The sequence below is a fragment of the Macrotis lagotis genome, chromosome 5, assembly GCF_037893015.1.
Source record: "Macrotis lagotis isolate mMagLag1 chromosome 5, bilby.v1.9.chrom.fasta, whole genome shotgun sequence".
Lineage (NCBI taxonomy): Eukaryota > Metazoa > Chordata > Mammalia > Peramelemorphia > Peramelidae > Macrotis > Macrotis lagotis.
The window spans coordinates 236,984,629-237,002,645 of record NC_133662.1 but is presented as its reverse complement, the minus strand read 5'-3'; the positions used below and the strand labels follow the sequence as shown (position 1 = coordinate 237,002,645).

The window sequence follows — 18,017 nt, the reverse complement described above, 5'->3', positions numbered from 1 at the left end:
AAGGGGATCATTGTGTTACAGTTGAACAGTCGACTGGGACTTAGGAAGGGTCCTTAAAGAGACTGTGGATCAGGAGATCTTAACCTTTTTTGTGTCATGGATCTCAGCATTTTGGTGAGGCATATGGATCCCAGTGCCCCCCCCCCAATGTTTTTAAATGCATAAAATATAGAGAGAGGATTACAAAAGAAAAGAATCATACTTAAATAGTTATTTAAAAAACACAAAACATTTTCACAGACCCTGGTTAAGAAGAACCCTTGCTCTAAGTTCAATTCCTTTACTTTACACATTGAAAAAAATGGAGACTCCACCATCTCAGAACTAGTTATCTGGTGAAGGGAAGATCTGAACCAAGATATTCAGTCAATGATTGTCCATTGTATTATACTGATTCCCTAAGCTGGATTAGTTTTGGTTTGGCCATGAAGTAGGGAGTGTGACATTAACCAAACTGTCCCATTCCCTTAATCTGTCAAATTCAGATTATAAGATACATGAAAAGTTGTAGATGAGATAAACTATTTCATCTTACAGTAATATACACATATATGTATGTATAGAGACCTTAATTCTCTTTTACCAGTCATGATTTGCAGAAGAATGTCTTACTGTTTTATGTAGACACAAAATAAGTTATTCCTTACCATTTGTACCAATACACACTGCTTGATCTCGTTGTAGAGAGTCATAGCCATTCTGTTTTTCTACACAAACTCCTATACTGTCTCGTCTGTCTGGCTGGCCCACAGTTTCAACTCTGTAGGAGAAAAATTAAAGTTAATTAAAAAACAAACCCTAATTTTTTAGTAACCCATTGACTCTAAAATATACAGAGCAATCCCAATGGGAATTTTCCTTTCTGAGAGTCACAAGTTTCTATTTCATACTTAGTGCAAAACTTAGTAGAGTAAAAAAAGTTGTGGTTCTCACACACCCCAATTTTTTCTATCAGTTTATGTGAAGCTCTTGGACTAGAAACATTCCCTGGATAAACCAGGCAAGCCTGCCTCTCTCTCTTTCTCTCTCTCTCCCCTGTGTTAAGCAACAGATCAGCCAAATAACTGACAGTTGGCCTAAAGGAGAAGCAGTATTTCACTCCCTCACATTTTGGGAAAGCATTATTTCTACATGAAAGATGAACATGAAGCTGAGGGTTATCCTGAGAAGGGTTTTGTTAACAGGAAGGTATTTTTACCATCCAACATTTTTTTTTTTTGGTTTTTCAAGGCAATGGGGTTAAGTGGCTTGCCCAAGGCCACACAGCTAAGTAATTATTGTGTCTGAGGTCGGATTTGAACCCAGGTACTCCTGACTCCAAGGCCAGTGCCCAAGTCAACAATTTAATTAAGATATTGGGGGGGTGGCTGGATTGCCCAGTGGATAGAGCACCGGCCTTGGAGTCAGGAGTTCCTGAGTTCAAATCCGGCCTCAGACAATAATAATTACCTAGCTGTGTAGTCTTGGGCAAGCCACTTAACCCCATTTGCCTTGCAAAAAAAAAAAAAACCTAAAAAAAAATTGGGGGGATGTATTTCTATTCAATTACTTCTATTTTAGATCTACTTATCTGAGGATATTAGAAGAAATCTGATATTTCCAAACAGAATCATAAAACTAAAAATGAATAACAAAGTGCAACACAATATGCCAAAAAATCCTCAAAATGGTATTAAATCCTTAGGGAACAAAGTTCTTTAGCCACAAATACATGAAAAGTCATCAATACCTTAGTATGTTTTATGAGAATTGTCTCTCTTTGAACAGAACCACAATGGGTCTACTGGACAATCTGAAACCAAAGTATCCTAATTCCCTTTTAAATGTTTCAGGATGAAGATAGCAGCATTTTACTCTATCTTGCTTTATTTGAATTTGCATTTGTATACATTTCTAAAAAATATGATTTGTTAAAAGCAAAAAGCTAATATTTCTAAAATGCTGAACTTCTGAAAAAATTCAATAATATTTTGTCTTGACAAGATACAGATGCTCCAAAAAACACTTTACATATATCATATGCTGTAAGACATAAGAACTCATGACTCAAGTATGACCAAAATGACTCTTCACATCTAACCCCTTTATTCATCTGAACTCCATTTTGGTATAGGCAGATGCTAATCTCATAGAGCTACTTTGAAATGTTTATTAAAAGAATGAATAAATTATAAAAACAAGTCTAACAAAGAAAGGCAGGAAAGTCTTGTTACTATCAGATTACATTTAATAGGGATACGGAGTAGGGAAACATCTCCCAGCAGAGTCAACTCTCTATGTCATTTCAGATTGGCCCTTTTCTGCAACATGGTTAAGTAACTTCACAGAATTAAGAGTCAGATTGGGTCAGAAGTGGAATTGGAACCTGGGTCTCCCTGACTTTGAGGTCGGTTCTCTATCCATATGCTATATATATATATTTTTTTTAAGTAAAAATTAACTGTATATAATAAAAGTTCAGTTTCATATATAATTTATTATTTGTATATTAAAATGCTCATGTTTATCAAAAGCCTAGTAAAAAAGATTTTTTAAAGTCATAGAAATTAATAGAATGATTTAGATTAAAAAAAGTTACATTTAAAAAAAACCTAAATTTACCCCAAAATCTTATGATTAAGCATATAACAAACTAATTTACCAGAATTCCTTTAAAATAAAGGAATTTTCTTAATGCACATTAAATGATTTAATATATGGAAATCCTGTTTACATTCAAATTAGCAGAAATGCATCTTATTTGCATAAAAATAAGACTTCTTTAAAGTAAAATTTTCATCTGCCTAAATTCTGACCCATTTTTTTCTTTACATAAGTATTTCTGGGGAGGAAAAGGACACTTGAATAACAGGAAATATTTCTTTTTGCTTCCATTGCTTTTCAGCTAACCTCAAGCTCACAAAAAATACCACAGTAGTCCTAACTCTCTTAAACTGCAATGATACATTGATTAACAAGTTACAGAGGATGAAGAAAAGACGTGGTTGTTGTGCACCCACACAACTTTCTCACATGCCATCCACCTTGTGTGTTAGTTATTACATTGTCCAAGGCCAGCTGGGTAGGAAACCAAAAAAGACCTGGTGGTGTCCTATGAATGGCTTGCCAAGGAAGATCTTAGGACTATCACAGTCTAGTAGGTAGAAGGGGGGGAAAGACTGGGGGGTAAAACGAAGAGCAAGGAGGCTACTGAAGAGGTCAGAAGGAAGGCTTCTCAATCATTCCAAAGATGGATGGTCTTTCTTTTGAATGATCTTTTCATGGGCTGGTTGTAGGGCTGGCTTGTTTTGTTGTAGATTCCATCTCACCATCATGGTTTGCCCTGGGGAGTTGTATCATGCCTGGAAAATCTCGCTCGCCACTCGGAAACACTACCTACCTCAGCAGGTAGTGGTCTCAGGTCCAGGTCTCTAAGAGGTCGTTTCTGATTCCTTCAGTTGCTACATATTTTCCTTCCCTACATCCCACTCAAACTACATCATTATTTTCTACCAATGCATTATGTGTACATGATGCCTTCCAGAAGGAATCTGTGCTCCTAGATGGCAAGGACATTTAGTTTTGTTCCTACAACTAATTTAGAACTCTGCACTCAAAAGATATTTAATACACACTAACAGCAACATTAGGGTAAGGATCAACCTTAATGGACTTGCTCACTCCATCAGGGACAATTTTAGGGTATCTGAGATGGAGAATACCATCTGTATCCAGAGAAAGAACTGTGGAGTTTAAACAAAGATCAAAGATTATTACCTTCAATTTTTTAAAAAGTTGTCTTATGCACTACATGATTTTGCTATTTCGAATATTTTTTTTTCTACCTCAAGGATATGTTTTTTCTCTCAACACATTCAATTTTGATCATGGAAACAATGATGATCAGATTGCCTTCTGGGAAGGGGAGGGAGGAGGGAAGGGAAGGTGGGGGGAATAGTGTAAAATTCACAACCTTATAAAAAATGATAGGTAGAAACTATTATTGTCTGTAATCGGAAAACAATAAAATATTTACTGAATAAAAAGGTAATTAAATAAATGTTTACTGAATTTTGAATATACATCCACATTCCCAAAATCATTAAAAACTATTTACAAACAAAATTATAGACCCTTGAAGTAAATATGGGGATCAGAGGTTAATGGGGCCATCACTTGGGGAGGATGGAATGATGATAATGTCTAAGAGCAAGAAGGTAGGGTTGCTCAACTAGTTTTACTTCTGTTTTCTCAGGAAAGAAAAATGCATGATCCCACAAAGGACAGTGGAAAATGGATTATTGGTAGCTGACACCCAAGACAGCTCATGTGAGTTAAGAAGAAAGCACCTAACTGCCTTTGTGTTCAATTTTTCTTGGTCTGGCCAAACCACAATCCAAAGAACTCAAAGAAGTGGCAGATGTGATGGCTGAGTTACTCAAGTGTCCTAGAGGACTAAAAAAGGGCCAGTGTGAACATAGTTTTCAAAAAAGGGAACAATGGGACAAGCAAATTTCAGGCCAATAAACTTGACTTTATTTTTTAGTAGAATTCTAAAATGATTAAAGAGTTAGTGAATACCTCCACAAAAAGCCAGTATAGCTTCCCTGAGAAAAGATCAAACCACCCTAACTTTACATCCTGTTTTGAAGGATTTAACTAAACAAATAAACAAATTAGGAAAATGCTAAATAATTTACCTATGGTAAAGCAGTCTCTCTTTCTGTTTTGTAAAACAGATGGACAGAAATGGGATAAAGGATCATATCAGTTTAAATAGGTTTGAACTAATTGAAGGTAAAAACCAAAGTACAATCATTAATCTTTTGATGTCAACTTTGAAAGACACAGAGAACTATCTCCACATACTTCATTTAAAACTTTTATCAATGACCTGAAGAAAAGCATAATCAGAAAATTTGCTGATGACACAGAGCTGAAAGAAACAGATAGCAGCAAGCTGGTTAAAAGAATCAGAATACAAAATGATCCTGACAGGCTAGAACATTGGACTAGCTCTAAAATGATGAGATTTAATGAAGATAAATGTCTTTGCATCAGATTCAAGAAAAGAACAAATACCACAGATATAAGATGGGTCATTGCTAAATGGTTCATGTGGAAAAGATGTGTAGATTGTAATGAGCCCCAAGTACAATATGAATCAACAGTATGATGTGGCAGCCAAAATACATTAATGCGAGACCATGAAGGCAACAGTTCCCTTGTGTTCTACCGGGGTTAGATCACAACTGTAGCACTGTTGAGGGGGGTCACTCTTTGGGAAGGATATTGAAAACATTTAAAGAGAGGAATGAAGATGGTGACAAGATCATGACTTATGTGGATCATTTGAAGGAACTAAAAGAGAAGTTGGGGGAGGCTATAGGATAGCTGAATCCAAATGTTTGAAATGCTAAAGTATTAAAGAGGATTAAATTTGTGCTGATTGCCCCCAAGGCAAAATTAGGAAAGGCAAAATTGAGTAGAAGTAACAGAAGAAAATTTAGGTTGATGCAAGATAAATCTTTGTACTACTTAAAACTATACTAAAGTGAGATGAACTAGTTTAAGAGAAATCATGTTTCCCTCCTCCTTCAAGCAAAAGTAGACATCAGGTACAGAATAAAAAGGTTATTCAGATTTTTAATTCAATTATGTAGCCTTTAGAATTTCTTCCAAAGAAGGATGTAAATTTGTGAATTTAATACTGCCTACATCCCCATCCAAACTCCTCCTTCATAAATTATCAATGAACACCTTTCTAAATAAATCCAATAATGTTTAAACCATTTGAAGATGCTTTAGCAAAAACATTTTGGCCCTTAGTTCCATCCAGTAAATTAGTACCATCCAGATACACACCAAGACTCTGGATTGGAACCCTACAGTATTTAATCTGTTGTTAGGCTTTCTAATACTTTGAGGAGTCCCCTGATAATAAAGGCAGGAGTTTAAGATATGTTGTAAAGAAAAAAATCGTCTGTGTCTTTCAAGCTCCGAATCTATGATTTTTTCACTATGAAACTTATTAGACAATTAAGTCTCTATTAACTTCAATCATACTTTCTGCCATAAATTCAATTCTGATCTGAGTCATTTACTACTTCAAGAAATAGTTACAGAAGATGAATATACAGATGTATCAAGGAGCTTAATTAAAAATGTCTTAAAATTTCCTTGGGACCATCCAAGTCACTAAGTGATAAATTAAAATTAATTCTGACCTATAGGATTTAGGATTGGCTGAGACCTTAAAGATCATCTATTTCATCTCCCTCACTTTATAGTGAAAGACAACTTGTAAAATTCAAAATAAATAAAATCTTAAAAAAATTTCATTCCATCCTTCTCTCCCACCCTCCCTCCCCTCAGTGGCAAACAATCAGGTTAGCACTGTACATACATATTTTTTGATAAACATATTTACAGATTAGTCATTTTTGGTATGAGGAATTAAGATTAAGGGAAAAAGAGATAATTTTTATAAAGTGTTCATCAGATTCTGAAGGGTTGGTTTTTTTGTGTTTTGTTTTGTTTTTCTTCCTCTGGATGGGGATAACATTGTCCATAGCCAGTCTAATACGGTTGTCCTAGTTCTCTAAACTGCTGAAAGGAGTTGCTTCCATCAAGGTTGGTCATCTCACAATGTTGTTGTTAATGTTACATTGTTTTCTTGGTTCTGATCCCTTTACTCAGCATCAAAACCCATATTTCAAGCTTCTCTAGAGTCTGACCATTCATGGTTTCTTATAGAACAATAATATTCCACAGTATTCATGTACCATAACTCGTTAAGGCATTCCCCAATTGATGGGCATCCCCTCAATTTCCAGTTCTTTACAAAAAGCGCTGCTATAAATGTTTTAGAACATGTGGGACTTTTCCCATTTTTGACAATTTCTTCTGAATACAGAACTAGAATTGGAATTGCTGGGTCAGAAGGTATAAACAGTTTTATTGCTCTTTGGGCATAGCTCCATATTACTCTCAGAAAGGCTGGATTCATTCACAACTCCACCAGCAATGTTAGTGTCCCAATCTTCCCACAATCTCTCCAATGTTGATCATTTTCCCTTTTTCTCATCTGGGCTAATCTGATAGGTATGAGGTGATATCTCATTGTTGTTTTAATTTGCATTTCTCTAATTAATAATAATTTGGAACATTTTTTCATATGATTATATATAGCTGTAATTTCTTCAATTGAAAAATGTCTGTTCATATCCTTTGGCCATTTATCACTTGGGGAATGACTTGTAACCTTATAAATTTGATGCATTTCTCTATATATTTTAGAAATGAGACCTTAATTGTTTCCCAGATTTCTGCTTTCCTTCTAATTTTAGCAGCATTGACTTTATTAGTGCAAAATCTTTTTCTTTAATATTGTCAAAATCGTTCATTCTGTAGTTTATAATGTACTTTTTTTTTTTTTTTAGGTTTTTGCAAGGCAAATGGGGTTAAAAGTGACTTGCCCAAGGCCACACAGCTAAGTAATTATTTAGTGTCTGAGACCAGATTTGAACCCAGGTACTCCTGACTCCAGGGCTGGTGCTTTATCCACTATGCCACCTAGCTACCCCTATAATGTACTCTTAATTCTTTTTTGGTCATAAATTTGTCCCCTTTCCATAGATCTGATAAATAGAATATTTCTTGGTCTATTAATTTGTCTATGGTGTCACCCTTTATGTCACAATCCTATACCCATTTTGACCTTAATCTGGTATGGGGTATGAGATATGGATTTACGCCTAGTTTTTGCCATACTACTTTCTAGTTTCCCCCAACAATTTTGTCAAATAGCAAGTTCTTATCCCAGAAACTGATGTCTTTGGGTTTGTCATATAGTATATTGCTGCAGATTTTTACTGTGGTTTCTTTTGACCCTATCCTAATCCATTTATCCATTACTCCATTTCTTAACCAGAGCCAGGTTAATATGTCTCTTGCTTTATAGTACAGTTTTAGACATGGTAGAGCTAGGCTACTTTCCTTTACAACATTTTTTTTCATCAGTTCCCTTACTATTTTTGATCTTTTGTTGTTCCAGATGAAATTTGTTTCTACTTTTTTTCTAGCTTGGTAAAGTAGTTATTTGATAGTTTGATTGGTATGGCATTGAATAAGTAATTTAATTTGAGTAGAATTGTCATTTTTATTATATTAGCTTGACCTAACCATGAACATTTCAAATTCTTCCATTATTTAGATCTGACTTTATTTGGGTGAGAAGTGCTTTATAATTTTATTCATACAGATTCTGGATTTGTCTTAGAAGGAAGAGTATTTAATGTTGTATATAATTATTTTAAATGGAATTTCTCTTTCTATTTCTTGCTCTTGGACTTTGTTGCTCATATATAGAAATACTGATGATTTATGTAAGTTTATTTTATATCCCGCTACTTTGATGAATTTGGGATTGTTTCAAGGAGTTTTTAGATGATTTTCTCAAGTTCTTTAGGAATACTATCAAATCACAAAGTTCAAGGACTATTCCCTTTAATTTAGAAAAAAAATCAGATATCTTTTTGTCTGATCTTCTTACCTCTTAGACTTCTTGTCTCTTCCTTAAGGATATAATTTCTCTCTCATCACACCCAATTTGGATCAAGGTACAACATGGAAACAAAGTAAAGACTGACAGATTGCTTTCCATGGGGGTGGCTGGGGGGAGGGAAGTAAGATTGGGGGGAAAATTGTAAAACTCAAATAATATCTTTAATAAAAATAAATTTTAAAAAAAGGAATGTTAATTAATAAAAAAGTCATTAAATTAAAAAAACAAACAAAAAATACTATCAAATCATCTGAAAAGAATGAAAGTTTTGCTTCCTCATTGCCAATGCTGATTCCTTTAATTTCTTTTTCTTTTCTTATTGCCACAGTTAGCATCTCTAACACTATATGAATGATAATGGTGATAATCCTTGTTTTACCCTGATTTTATTGGAAATGCTCTGAGTTTATTTCCATTACATATAATATTTATTGATGTTTTAGATAGATACTATTTATTATTTTAAGAAGAACTCCATTTTATTCCTAAACTTTCTAGTGTTTTTAAAAGGAATGGATGTTGTATTTTATCAAAGGTTTTTTTCAACAACTATTGAGATAATCATGATTTCTATTGGTTTTGCTATTGATATGTTTAATTATGTTTAGTGTTTTCCTAATGTTGAACCATCTCTGCCTACCTGGTATAAATCCTAATGAACATTGTATATTATCTTAGTAATAACTTGCTGTAATATTATTGCTAAATTTTTATTTAAGATTTTTGCATCAATATTCATTAGGGAGATTGTTCTATAATTTTCTTTGTCTGTTTTGGTTCTTGCTAGTTTAGGTATCAGCACCATGTGTTGGTATCACAAAAGCAGTTTAGCAGAACTCCTATTTTTTTAAAATAGTTTATGTGGAATAGGAATTAATTGTTCCTTAAATGTTTAGTAGAATTCACTTGTAAATATGTCTGGACATGGAGACTTTTTCTTAAGGAGTTTATTTCCTCTTCTGTTAATCTGGGCAGTTTATATTTTTGTAAATATTCATCCATTTCACTCAGGTTATCCAAAGTATTGGCATACAGTTTGGCAAAGTAGCTCTGAATTATCTCTATATTTTCCTCCTCATTGGTGGTTAGTTCACCCTTTTCATTTTTGTTACTGGTAATTTGGTTATTTTTTTTTTCAGGGCAAATGGGGTTAAGTGGCTTGCCCAAAGCCACACAGCTAGGTAATTATTAAGTGTCTGAGACTGGATTTGAACCCAGGTACTACACCACCTATCCTCCCCTTCTTTCTTTTTTTTAATCAGATTAACCAAAGGTTTGTCTATTTTATTGGCTTTTTCATAAAACTAACTTTTAGTTTTATGGTTTTCTTGCTTTCAATTTTATTAATCTCTCCCTTGATTTTCAGAAATTTCTAATTTGGTATTTAATTAATGATCTTTAATTTGTTCTTTTCCTAGCTTTTTAAGATGCATATCCATTTCATTGATCTTTTCTTTCTCTATTTTATTCAAATAGGCATTTAGAGATATAAAATTTTCCCTCAAAACTACCTTGGCTGCCTACTATAAATTTTGGTATGTCATCTCATTATTATCATTTTATTGGATATAAATATTGATTGTTTATATTATTTGCTGTTTGATTCACCCATTAAGATAAAGTTATTCAATTTCCAATTATTTCTTGGTTTATCTTTCTATGACCCTTTGTTACATGTAATTTTTATTTCACCATGATCTAAGAAGTGTGAATTTATTGTTTCTTCCTTTCTGCATTTGTAAGGTTTTTGTGCCTTAGTAAATGGTCAGTTTTGGAATAGGTGTCATGTACTGCCGAGAAAAAGGTATATTCTTTTCTATTACAATTGAATTTTCTTCAGAAGTCTATCATAACTAAGTTTTCTAGGATTTCATTCACTTTCTTAACTTTCTTCTTGTTTATTTTGTGGTTGAGATTTATCTAGTTTTGAAAGAGGGAGACTGAGGTCTCCCACTGTTAAAGTTTTGCTGCCTATGTTTCCTCGTAATCCACTCAGCTTTTCCTCTAGGGGAAAGCTATACCACTAGGTGCATACATGTTTAGTAAAGATATAGCTTCATTACCAATGGTGCCTTTTAAGAAGAAGTAGTTTCCTTCCTTATCCCTTTTATACATAGCTGATTAATTAAGTCTCTCATCTGCTCAGAAACCTTCAGTGGCAGCACAATCTCTATGAAAAATACAAATCCCTTATTCCAGCATTCAAGGCCATCACCATCAGGGGGCACCCTTTCTTCACATCACCATTTTTTAATATAGTCTACATTTCAGTCAATTATGTATTTGTACAGCCTGACCCTCATAGTTAGAATGTACTTCCATTACAATTCTGCATATAAAACTCCTTCCTCCTTTCAAAGTCCACTCAGGTGTCATATCCTCACAAACCTCCCCTGGCTTTTCTATACCAGATCCCCCTAATTCCCCAACAATTCACTCCTCTCTGTGTGACCACTCCCAAGTCTTTATTTCATTCTAATTGCATTTAACAGTATTTGGGGCTCATCTTATTAGACTGGAAAAACATTTTCATTTATGATACTAGCAATTTGGTTTTCTTATTTCTTTTTTTAATCAAATTGACCAGAGGTTTATCAATTTTATTGGTTTTTTCATAATACCAACTTTTGGTTTTATTTATTAATTCAATAGTTTTTTTTGCTTTCAATTTTATTAATTTCTCCTTTAATTTTTAGAATTTCTAAATTTGGTATTTAATTGGGGATTTTTGATTTGTTCTTTCTCTAATTTTTTCAGTTGCATGTTTAGTTCATTGATTTCCTCTTTCTCCAATTTATTCATAAGCGTTTAGAGCTATAATATATCCCCTGAGAGTTGCTTTGAATGAATCCCATAGGTTTTGGTATGTTGTTTCATTATTATCATTATCTAGGATAAAATGGTTAATTCTTTCTATAATTTGTTTTTTGGTCCACTCATTTTTTAAAATGAGGTTATTCAGTTTCCAGTTTGTTCTGGGTCTATATCTCCTTGGCCCAGTATTGCATATGACTTTTATTGCATTGTGATCTGAGAAAGATGTATTCACTATTTCTGCCTTCTGCATGGTGGCCTTTACTTCTAACAAGCACTTAGTAAATGAATGTAAAATAGGGATCCCTATAGTACTTGACTGAGAGGTTGTTGCAGTGACCAAGGAAGGTAATACATGCAAAGATTTTTGCCGACATGAAAGTGTTCTAAGTTGGTTCTTCATCTCTGAATTAGGGCCATGCACAGGAGAATCTGTAAGGAGTACTTGATTATGCCCCTTTCTGATCAATTTAACTGTGACAAAGACAAGTCATTCCACCAAGCTGAACCTATCCCCTCCCATGTAAAACCAGAGAACTAGACTAAAGCACTTTTCTTCTTCATCACACAGTCTATTTAATCAACTCTGGCTTCTTTCCCAAGTCCTTCACTTGGTTATCAAAGGAATAAATACTGCCATCTTACAAGACTCACTTTCTTGCAGAGTTAAGTGAAAGCACTACACCAAACTCATCTTCTTTTTTTAAAAATTTAAATTATTTAAGGCAATGGGGTTAAGTGACTTGTCCAAGGTCACACAGCTAGGTAATTAAGTGTCTGAGACCAGATTTGAACAAAAATCCTCCTGATTCCAGGGCCAGTGCTCTATCCACTGCCCCACCTAGCTGCCCCCAATTTATCTTCTTCAAAACTCTCATTCTAATACAGTCTAATTTGGGTCTTCTTAAAAGAAAGATAAGCATCAGCTCTTAGATCAGACATTCAAGAACATATAGATTCTTTAGGAAAATCTCCATCAACAAAGAGAATTTGTCTGGTCACACAATTTGTCAAAAACATAACTAGAGGGGTGGCTAGGTGGCATAGGGCAAGCACCAGCCTTGGAGTCAGGAGTACCTGGGTTCAAATCCGGTTTGAGACACTTAATAATTACCTAGCTGTATGGCCTTGGGCAAGCCACTTAACCCCATTTGCCTTGTAAAAACCTAAAAAAAAAAAAAAGACATAACTAGAAGCAAAAATAAGGTAGGAAGTTAAGGGTTCATTGCAGACCACAATGGGAAGGGGCTTCTGTACCCTTTAAAATAATTAAACTACTAACTAAATTAAGACCAAATATGCCAGTGAACTCAAAATCATCATGTGAAAATGTCAAGGCAGAAGAACAGAGAGAAGATATCAAGATTACTGACAAGGAGGTAAAGTTGTGTTAGGACAGGGAGAGGTCTGGAGGCTGAACACCTGCAAAAAGAAAGAACAGGGACCTCCAGGTCAAATCCCAACCTGCCAGTCCCTGTCTGTGTAATTTGACAAAGTCACCTAACCACTTTGGGTCTCCACATTTTCATTTATAAAAGGAGAGGACTGGAACTCAAATCCAGAGCTAGAAGCAACGGGCATCACAAGCTCCTCTCTTTCCAGCAAAGCAAGCTTGAGGAGTGTCACCTGTCCAGAAGTCTAGTTGACTTCTTTATGTATTTAGAATGATATTTTGAATAAGGATTATAATTACATTAAAGCATGAAAGACATACACTACAATTAGTAATTTGTTTGGGATCTGGAATATTTTCTTTTTTTTTTTTTGCAAGGCAATGGGGTTAAGTGACTTAGTGTCTGAGGTCAGATTTGAACTCAGGTCCTCCTGACTCCAGGGCTGGTGCTCTAGCCACTGAACCACCTAGCTGCCGCTCAGAGAAACTCTTTTTAAAAGTATATCTTCTTTTAAAAGTTGTAGATTTCTCTCTGAATCTGGTACTGCAAGTTAAAGCAAGCATGGCTTTAGAAATATAGTCAGCTGCAGCTCCCTATTGACATACTTTCAAATGGTGCTTAATTTTCTTTCTCTTCACAGAGGGATTTATTTTGATATTTGACAGGACTGGCTTTGATAGTGATAACCTGCTTTTTAAAAAGGCTCCCTTCATATAGTAACACTGCTGGTTTCTTTCTCCTTGTTCAGGCCAGAATTGACATGTTTTTTTACAGGAGGCTGAAAGACTAATTTGTTCTAGAAAGAAACAGTTTTGTCAGATTGAGTGGAAACAGGAACATGTCTACCACTTTTTACAGCCTCATTGAGGCCATGTGTTGTTAACTGTGGCCTTATTTTAGGAGTAGTTGAAGGCTTCTTACTTGCCAAAGGACTTTCATTCTGATATTGTGATGACTTGAGATAAATAACTTTAGTCTGGATGACTATGACAATAATAGCCAAAGCACAGAATCTGGGCCAAATTAGCATCTTGCTTCAACTTCTCTGCAGCCAGATGTTTCTTCTAGGTATCTACCTTTTATTTTTAGGTTTTATACATTTATAGTTATAGGCAGGTACTTATTTTGAATGTATGCTATTACAAAAACTATCACATATATTCAGACAGAATTTGAAACATAAGGAAATTGATTTCACATGCATAAATGTAATTGCTGAATAAGGTTTTTTTCTCAGAAAGGTGCTGTTCATGAGCATTTCTACAAATTCTCAAACTCGCTTCATATCTCTCAAGATGCTGTCCAATATAAGTATATTATAATGCATTCCAGCAGTCCAAAATAAAAGTTCAAATTCACAGACAACAGCTTCTTACTATTTATCTTAAGGCAAAAGGTCCAGCGAAGTGAAACAATTGATTTTATGGTCATGTTCACTTGGTGGCACTTTTGTAGTTTTATCACAGTCCTCAGAATAATATGCATCGATATCAATGGCTGAATTAATCCAGAACATGGAGGACTACAAAGGAACAACACTACTTTTTTTCCATTGCTGCTGTATTTATTCTCGATTAGCATTTTCTTTGTCATCAATTTAAGAGTTGTTGAAGGGCAGCTAGGTGGTGTATGGATACAGCACTAACCCTGGAGTCAGGAGTACCTGAGTTCAAATCCGGCATCAGACACTTAATAATTACCTAGCTGTGTGGCCTTGGGCAAGCCACCTAACCCCATTACCTTGCAAAAACTAAAAGAGTTGTTGAGTTTCTGGACTACTGATACTTTCTGGAGTAGGTCTTGAGAAATTTCTCCAATCCAGTTAGTTTTAGCTTAAACATGGGTCAGAATTGCCTTATGAGCAGCTGCAGTCATAGGCATCATAGCTGGTATCAGGGGAAGGGCAGGTAGACCAGGTCCCTCCAGCAACAAGTCTGATACCACTGACAACCACAGTCTGATCCAAGCTCGATATTTCCATCACTTATGCTATTGGGAGTCTTTTACTGTTAATTATAAGCATTATTATGTGATTGAGGGAGGAGTGTCAACAAAACAGGACATTCTGATTCTTTTAAATAACTCAAACAATTCGGCTAGAGAAGAAGCCTGTGCTTTCAAAAAATCTCCAAATGCCACCACCCTATCTTTTATCACAAGAAACAGGGAGTTATGTTCATAAGAGATAGAGGGTACATGATATAGCTAACATGGGGCCACATTTGAAAATAAAATCTTACCCTCTTAGGACCTGAAATATGCAGAAAGATTTGCCTGGCTGGACTGAAATATAGCTCCCCAAACTCCCAAAAAACAAAAAGAAAAAAAAATCAAAAATCAAAAATATAGAAATAAAAATCAGGTAAACCTTTTCTTCTCTAAATAAAGTTTTGATTTTTAAGAAGATTCGTTCAGAAATGTGACACTGATATTCACAAATGAGATAACATGAAAATGAACAAACTAAAATACATGAAAGCAATAAGGATTCAGGATATAAATTGTATAACTGATCCTAATGACTGCGAGATCTAACAATTTGATTTTGAGGGAAGAATCCAGCCAGAGAGAATAATTTTATCTTGCTAGTCTTTTTCACACACTCACATCCACAAATGATACACAAAACTTGGAACAAAACATTCTTTGACATCTTAATCTGTAATGCTATTACTACATTTACTTTTTAATACAGATGAATTACAGTTGGAACTAGTATTGATTTCACTACCAACCTGCTCATTTTCTAATTAGCATCTCAAAGAAAATGCCCAAGAAACCCAGAACCAAAAAACTTTCTCTAAATTTTTAGTGTCATATTTCAGAAGTAAGGAAGGCTACAGATACTCAAAGAAAATACATTTACCAATCCATCAGCATCTACTTGCCTGAATGTTAATGTCTGCCCACAGAAATAAGTTGGAGCACTGGAGTAGAGAACACCTGTTGCTTGGGAATCATTCCTGAGGGCTATATTTCTTCGACTGCTCAGACTGTATCCCTCAAAGCCAGCTGTCCACTCTTTTTTGGAAGCAAAAATATGAAAAAATTAATGGAAGCATACGCTTCCTAAATAAAATTAAGGCTGGAGAAGAATCATTATTCTAAGAGATTATATGTGATCAATATACATGATGCACATATAACATACAGGATATAAATTGGCAGTGATGAGATGCCAATGTTTTAAATAAAGTCATGATGCTCAAATTTTGTGTCTAGTTAATGCTATCTTCTATCTTGACCCCAATCATGATCCAGTTTATTCTGGCTTATTCTAATCTAATTTACCTGAGTAAATTTTATTCCAGTTGAATTTAAAACTAATCTAAAAATACAACTGGGTCTAATTTTTGCTAAAATAACAGAGCTAATTTCAAACCATTCAAGGAAAGGTCCACAGACCTGTTGAATTCCTTACTCAAGTTCATTAGCAACCATGAAATCTTCTCATTTAAGTCACCTTCCATAGTCCTTTCTAGTCCTACCTGTCTAGACCTATATAAGTCACAGGGGAGATCTCTATCTCTATCTCTATCTATCTATATCTATCAATATCTATATCTATATATATACAAACTTCAAAGTGCTTAAAGTATATATGCTATCTATAATTGTTGTCATTACAGATCTAAACAAGGTATTAAGATCTTTCTCAATGATCACAGAGTGCTAGGGGAAGAATGTCATAAAATTCTAAAGCTGCATTCACTCCCATGCTCTAACCTCTAAACCAAGATCCATCTCAAGTAATTGTCCCTGGGGAACTAAAAGTATAAAATGTATTATTTTGATAGTGCTACAGGAAAGTGACAAAATAGTGGCATACCGTGAGGCACCAAGGTAGAATGGCCCATCTGTGGAACACTCCAGGGACTCCATTCCTGTCGACCATCCCCTCGAGCACATACTCTGAACTGATAGTCAACGTGGGGATCTATTTGTAATACTATGAATTCAGTTTCAGAACCAACATAAACATCTTCAAAATGATTTGATGTACTCTTACGAAACTGGAGTCTGTAATCTTGTGCTGTAAAGTCATCATCAACCTGAAGACAAAGGTTTACATGAGCCAAATGATCAAAAGATAATTTCCTTCAATAACACCACTCAGAACTCTAAAGAGAAGCACCTAAGCACCTCTCCTCATGACAACACATAGCAAATTCAGATTAAATGTCAGCTCTACTCAAGAAGGCTATACAAAATACACTGTAGTGAATTTACATTGTAAAATTCTTGAGAATCAAGGATGACAGTCATCTTCCCCATCTGGCACATATGAAGTAATTAATAAAGTCTGTTGAATTGAGTAATTTAAAGCTTCTAGGGAAGATGAACAATTCTGTTTGCTGAAAGCATGTTACACAAATACAACTCTGGAAATGACTCCATAAGAAATTGCTGAAGACAAAATCCAGTATTGGAGACAAAAGATTCACACATTAATTGTCCCCTCTCTGCAGTTGCCCCTATACCAAATTTGGAATAAGACCTTGATTTTTGATGAGCAGGGATTACTAACAGTTATTCCTTCTGTCATCTTTACCACATCTTCTTAAGAGCTCTACGAATTATCATATTCAAAAAAAAAGAATTATCATACTCCATCTGAAATAACATTTTCAAAAGCTGAAGAGTGACCTATAAATAATATATATGTCAACAGCTAAGACATTAAGAATTAAGAGATTAACCCAAATAGACATGAAAAATTAATGTGAAATTTCAAATAATGTAAAGGGACAGCTAGGAGGTGCAGTGGATAGAGCACTGGACCTGGAGTCAGTAGAACAAGAGTTCAAATCTGACCTCAGACACTTAATAATTACACCTAGCTTGTGTAACCTTGAGCAAGTCACTTAACCCCATTGCCTAGCAAAAAAAACCAAAACAAAACAAAAAGGTGTTTTAAAAGAATAGTGAAGAGGGATGGAGGCAGGTCAGGTAACTTTCAGCAATATCCTCTGACTTTTCTACTGAACATATATATATATCACCAACAGGTGACCAATCCACTACAAAGCTCAGCTGAAAAACTGGTGATGGAAAATGATGTACAGAAAGGTGTGAAGGAAGTAAACAATTGTCTCCTTCACCCTAGAATAGGTAGCTACGTTCAAGTTCTTTTTTTACTACATTTTGGTAAAAAAAAAAAAAAAGGGAATTTTATTCTGGGAAAATAAGAAAATCTGCTGAAGTTCTAAACTTGAAATAAAAAACAAGTTCTCAACCTTTTCCACAAACATTTTAAAGCAAAT

The 18,017-nt window shown here is 34.7% G+C and overlaps 1 protein-coding gene across 1 annotated transcript in view; it reads right to left on the bottom strand.

The window, feature by feature from the left end:
- CRLF3 (cytokine receptor like factor 3) overlaps positions 1 to 18,017 on the bottom strand; it is a 42,081-nt gene that overhangs the window by 1,882 nt on the left and 22,182 nt on the right. The window contains exons 5-7 of the mRNA XM_074188980.1: positions 16,583 to 16,805; positions 15,642 to 15,774; positions 648 to 760 (exon numbers count right to left, since the gene is read on the bottom strand). Coding sequence (XP_074045081.1) covers positions 648 to 760; positions 15,642 to 15,774; positions 16,583 to 16,805 — 469 coding nt within the window. The remainder of the gene's footprint in view (positions 1 to 647; positions 761 to 15,641; positions 15,775 to 16,582; positions 16,806 to 18,017) is intronic.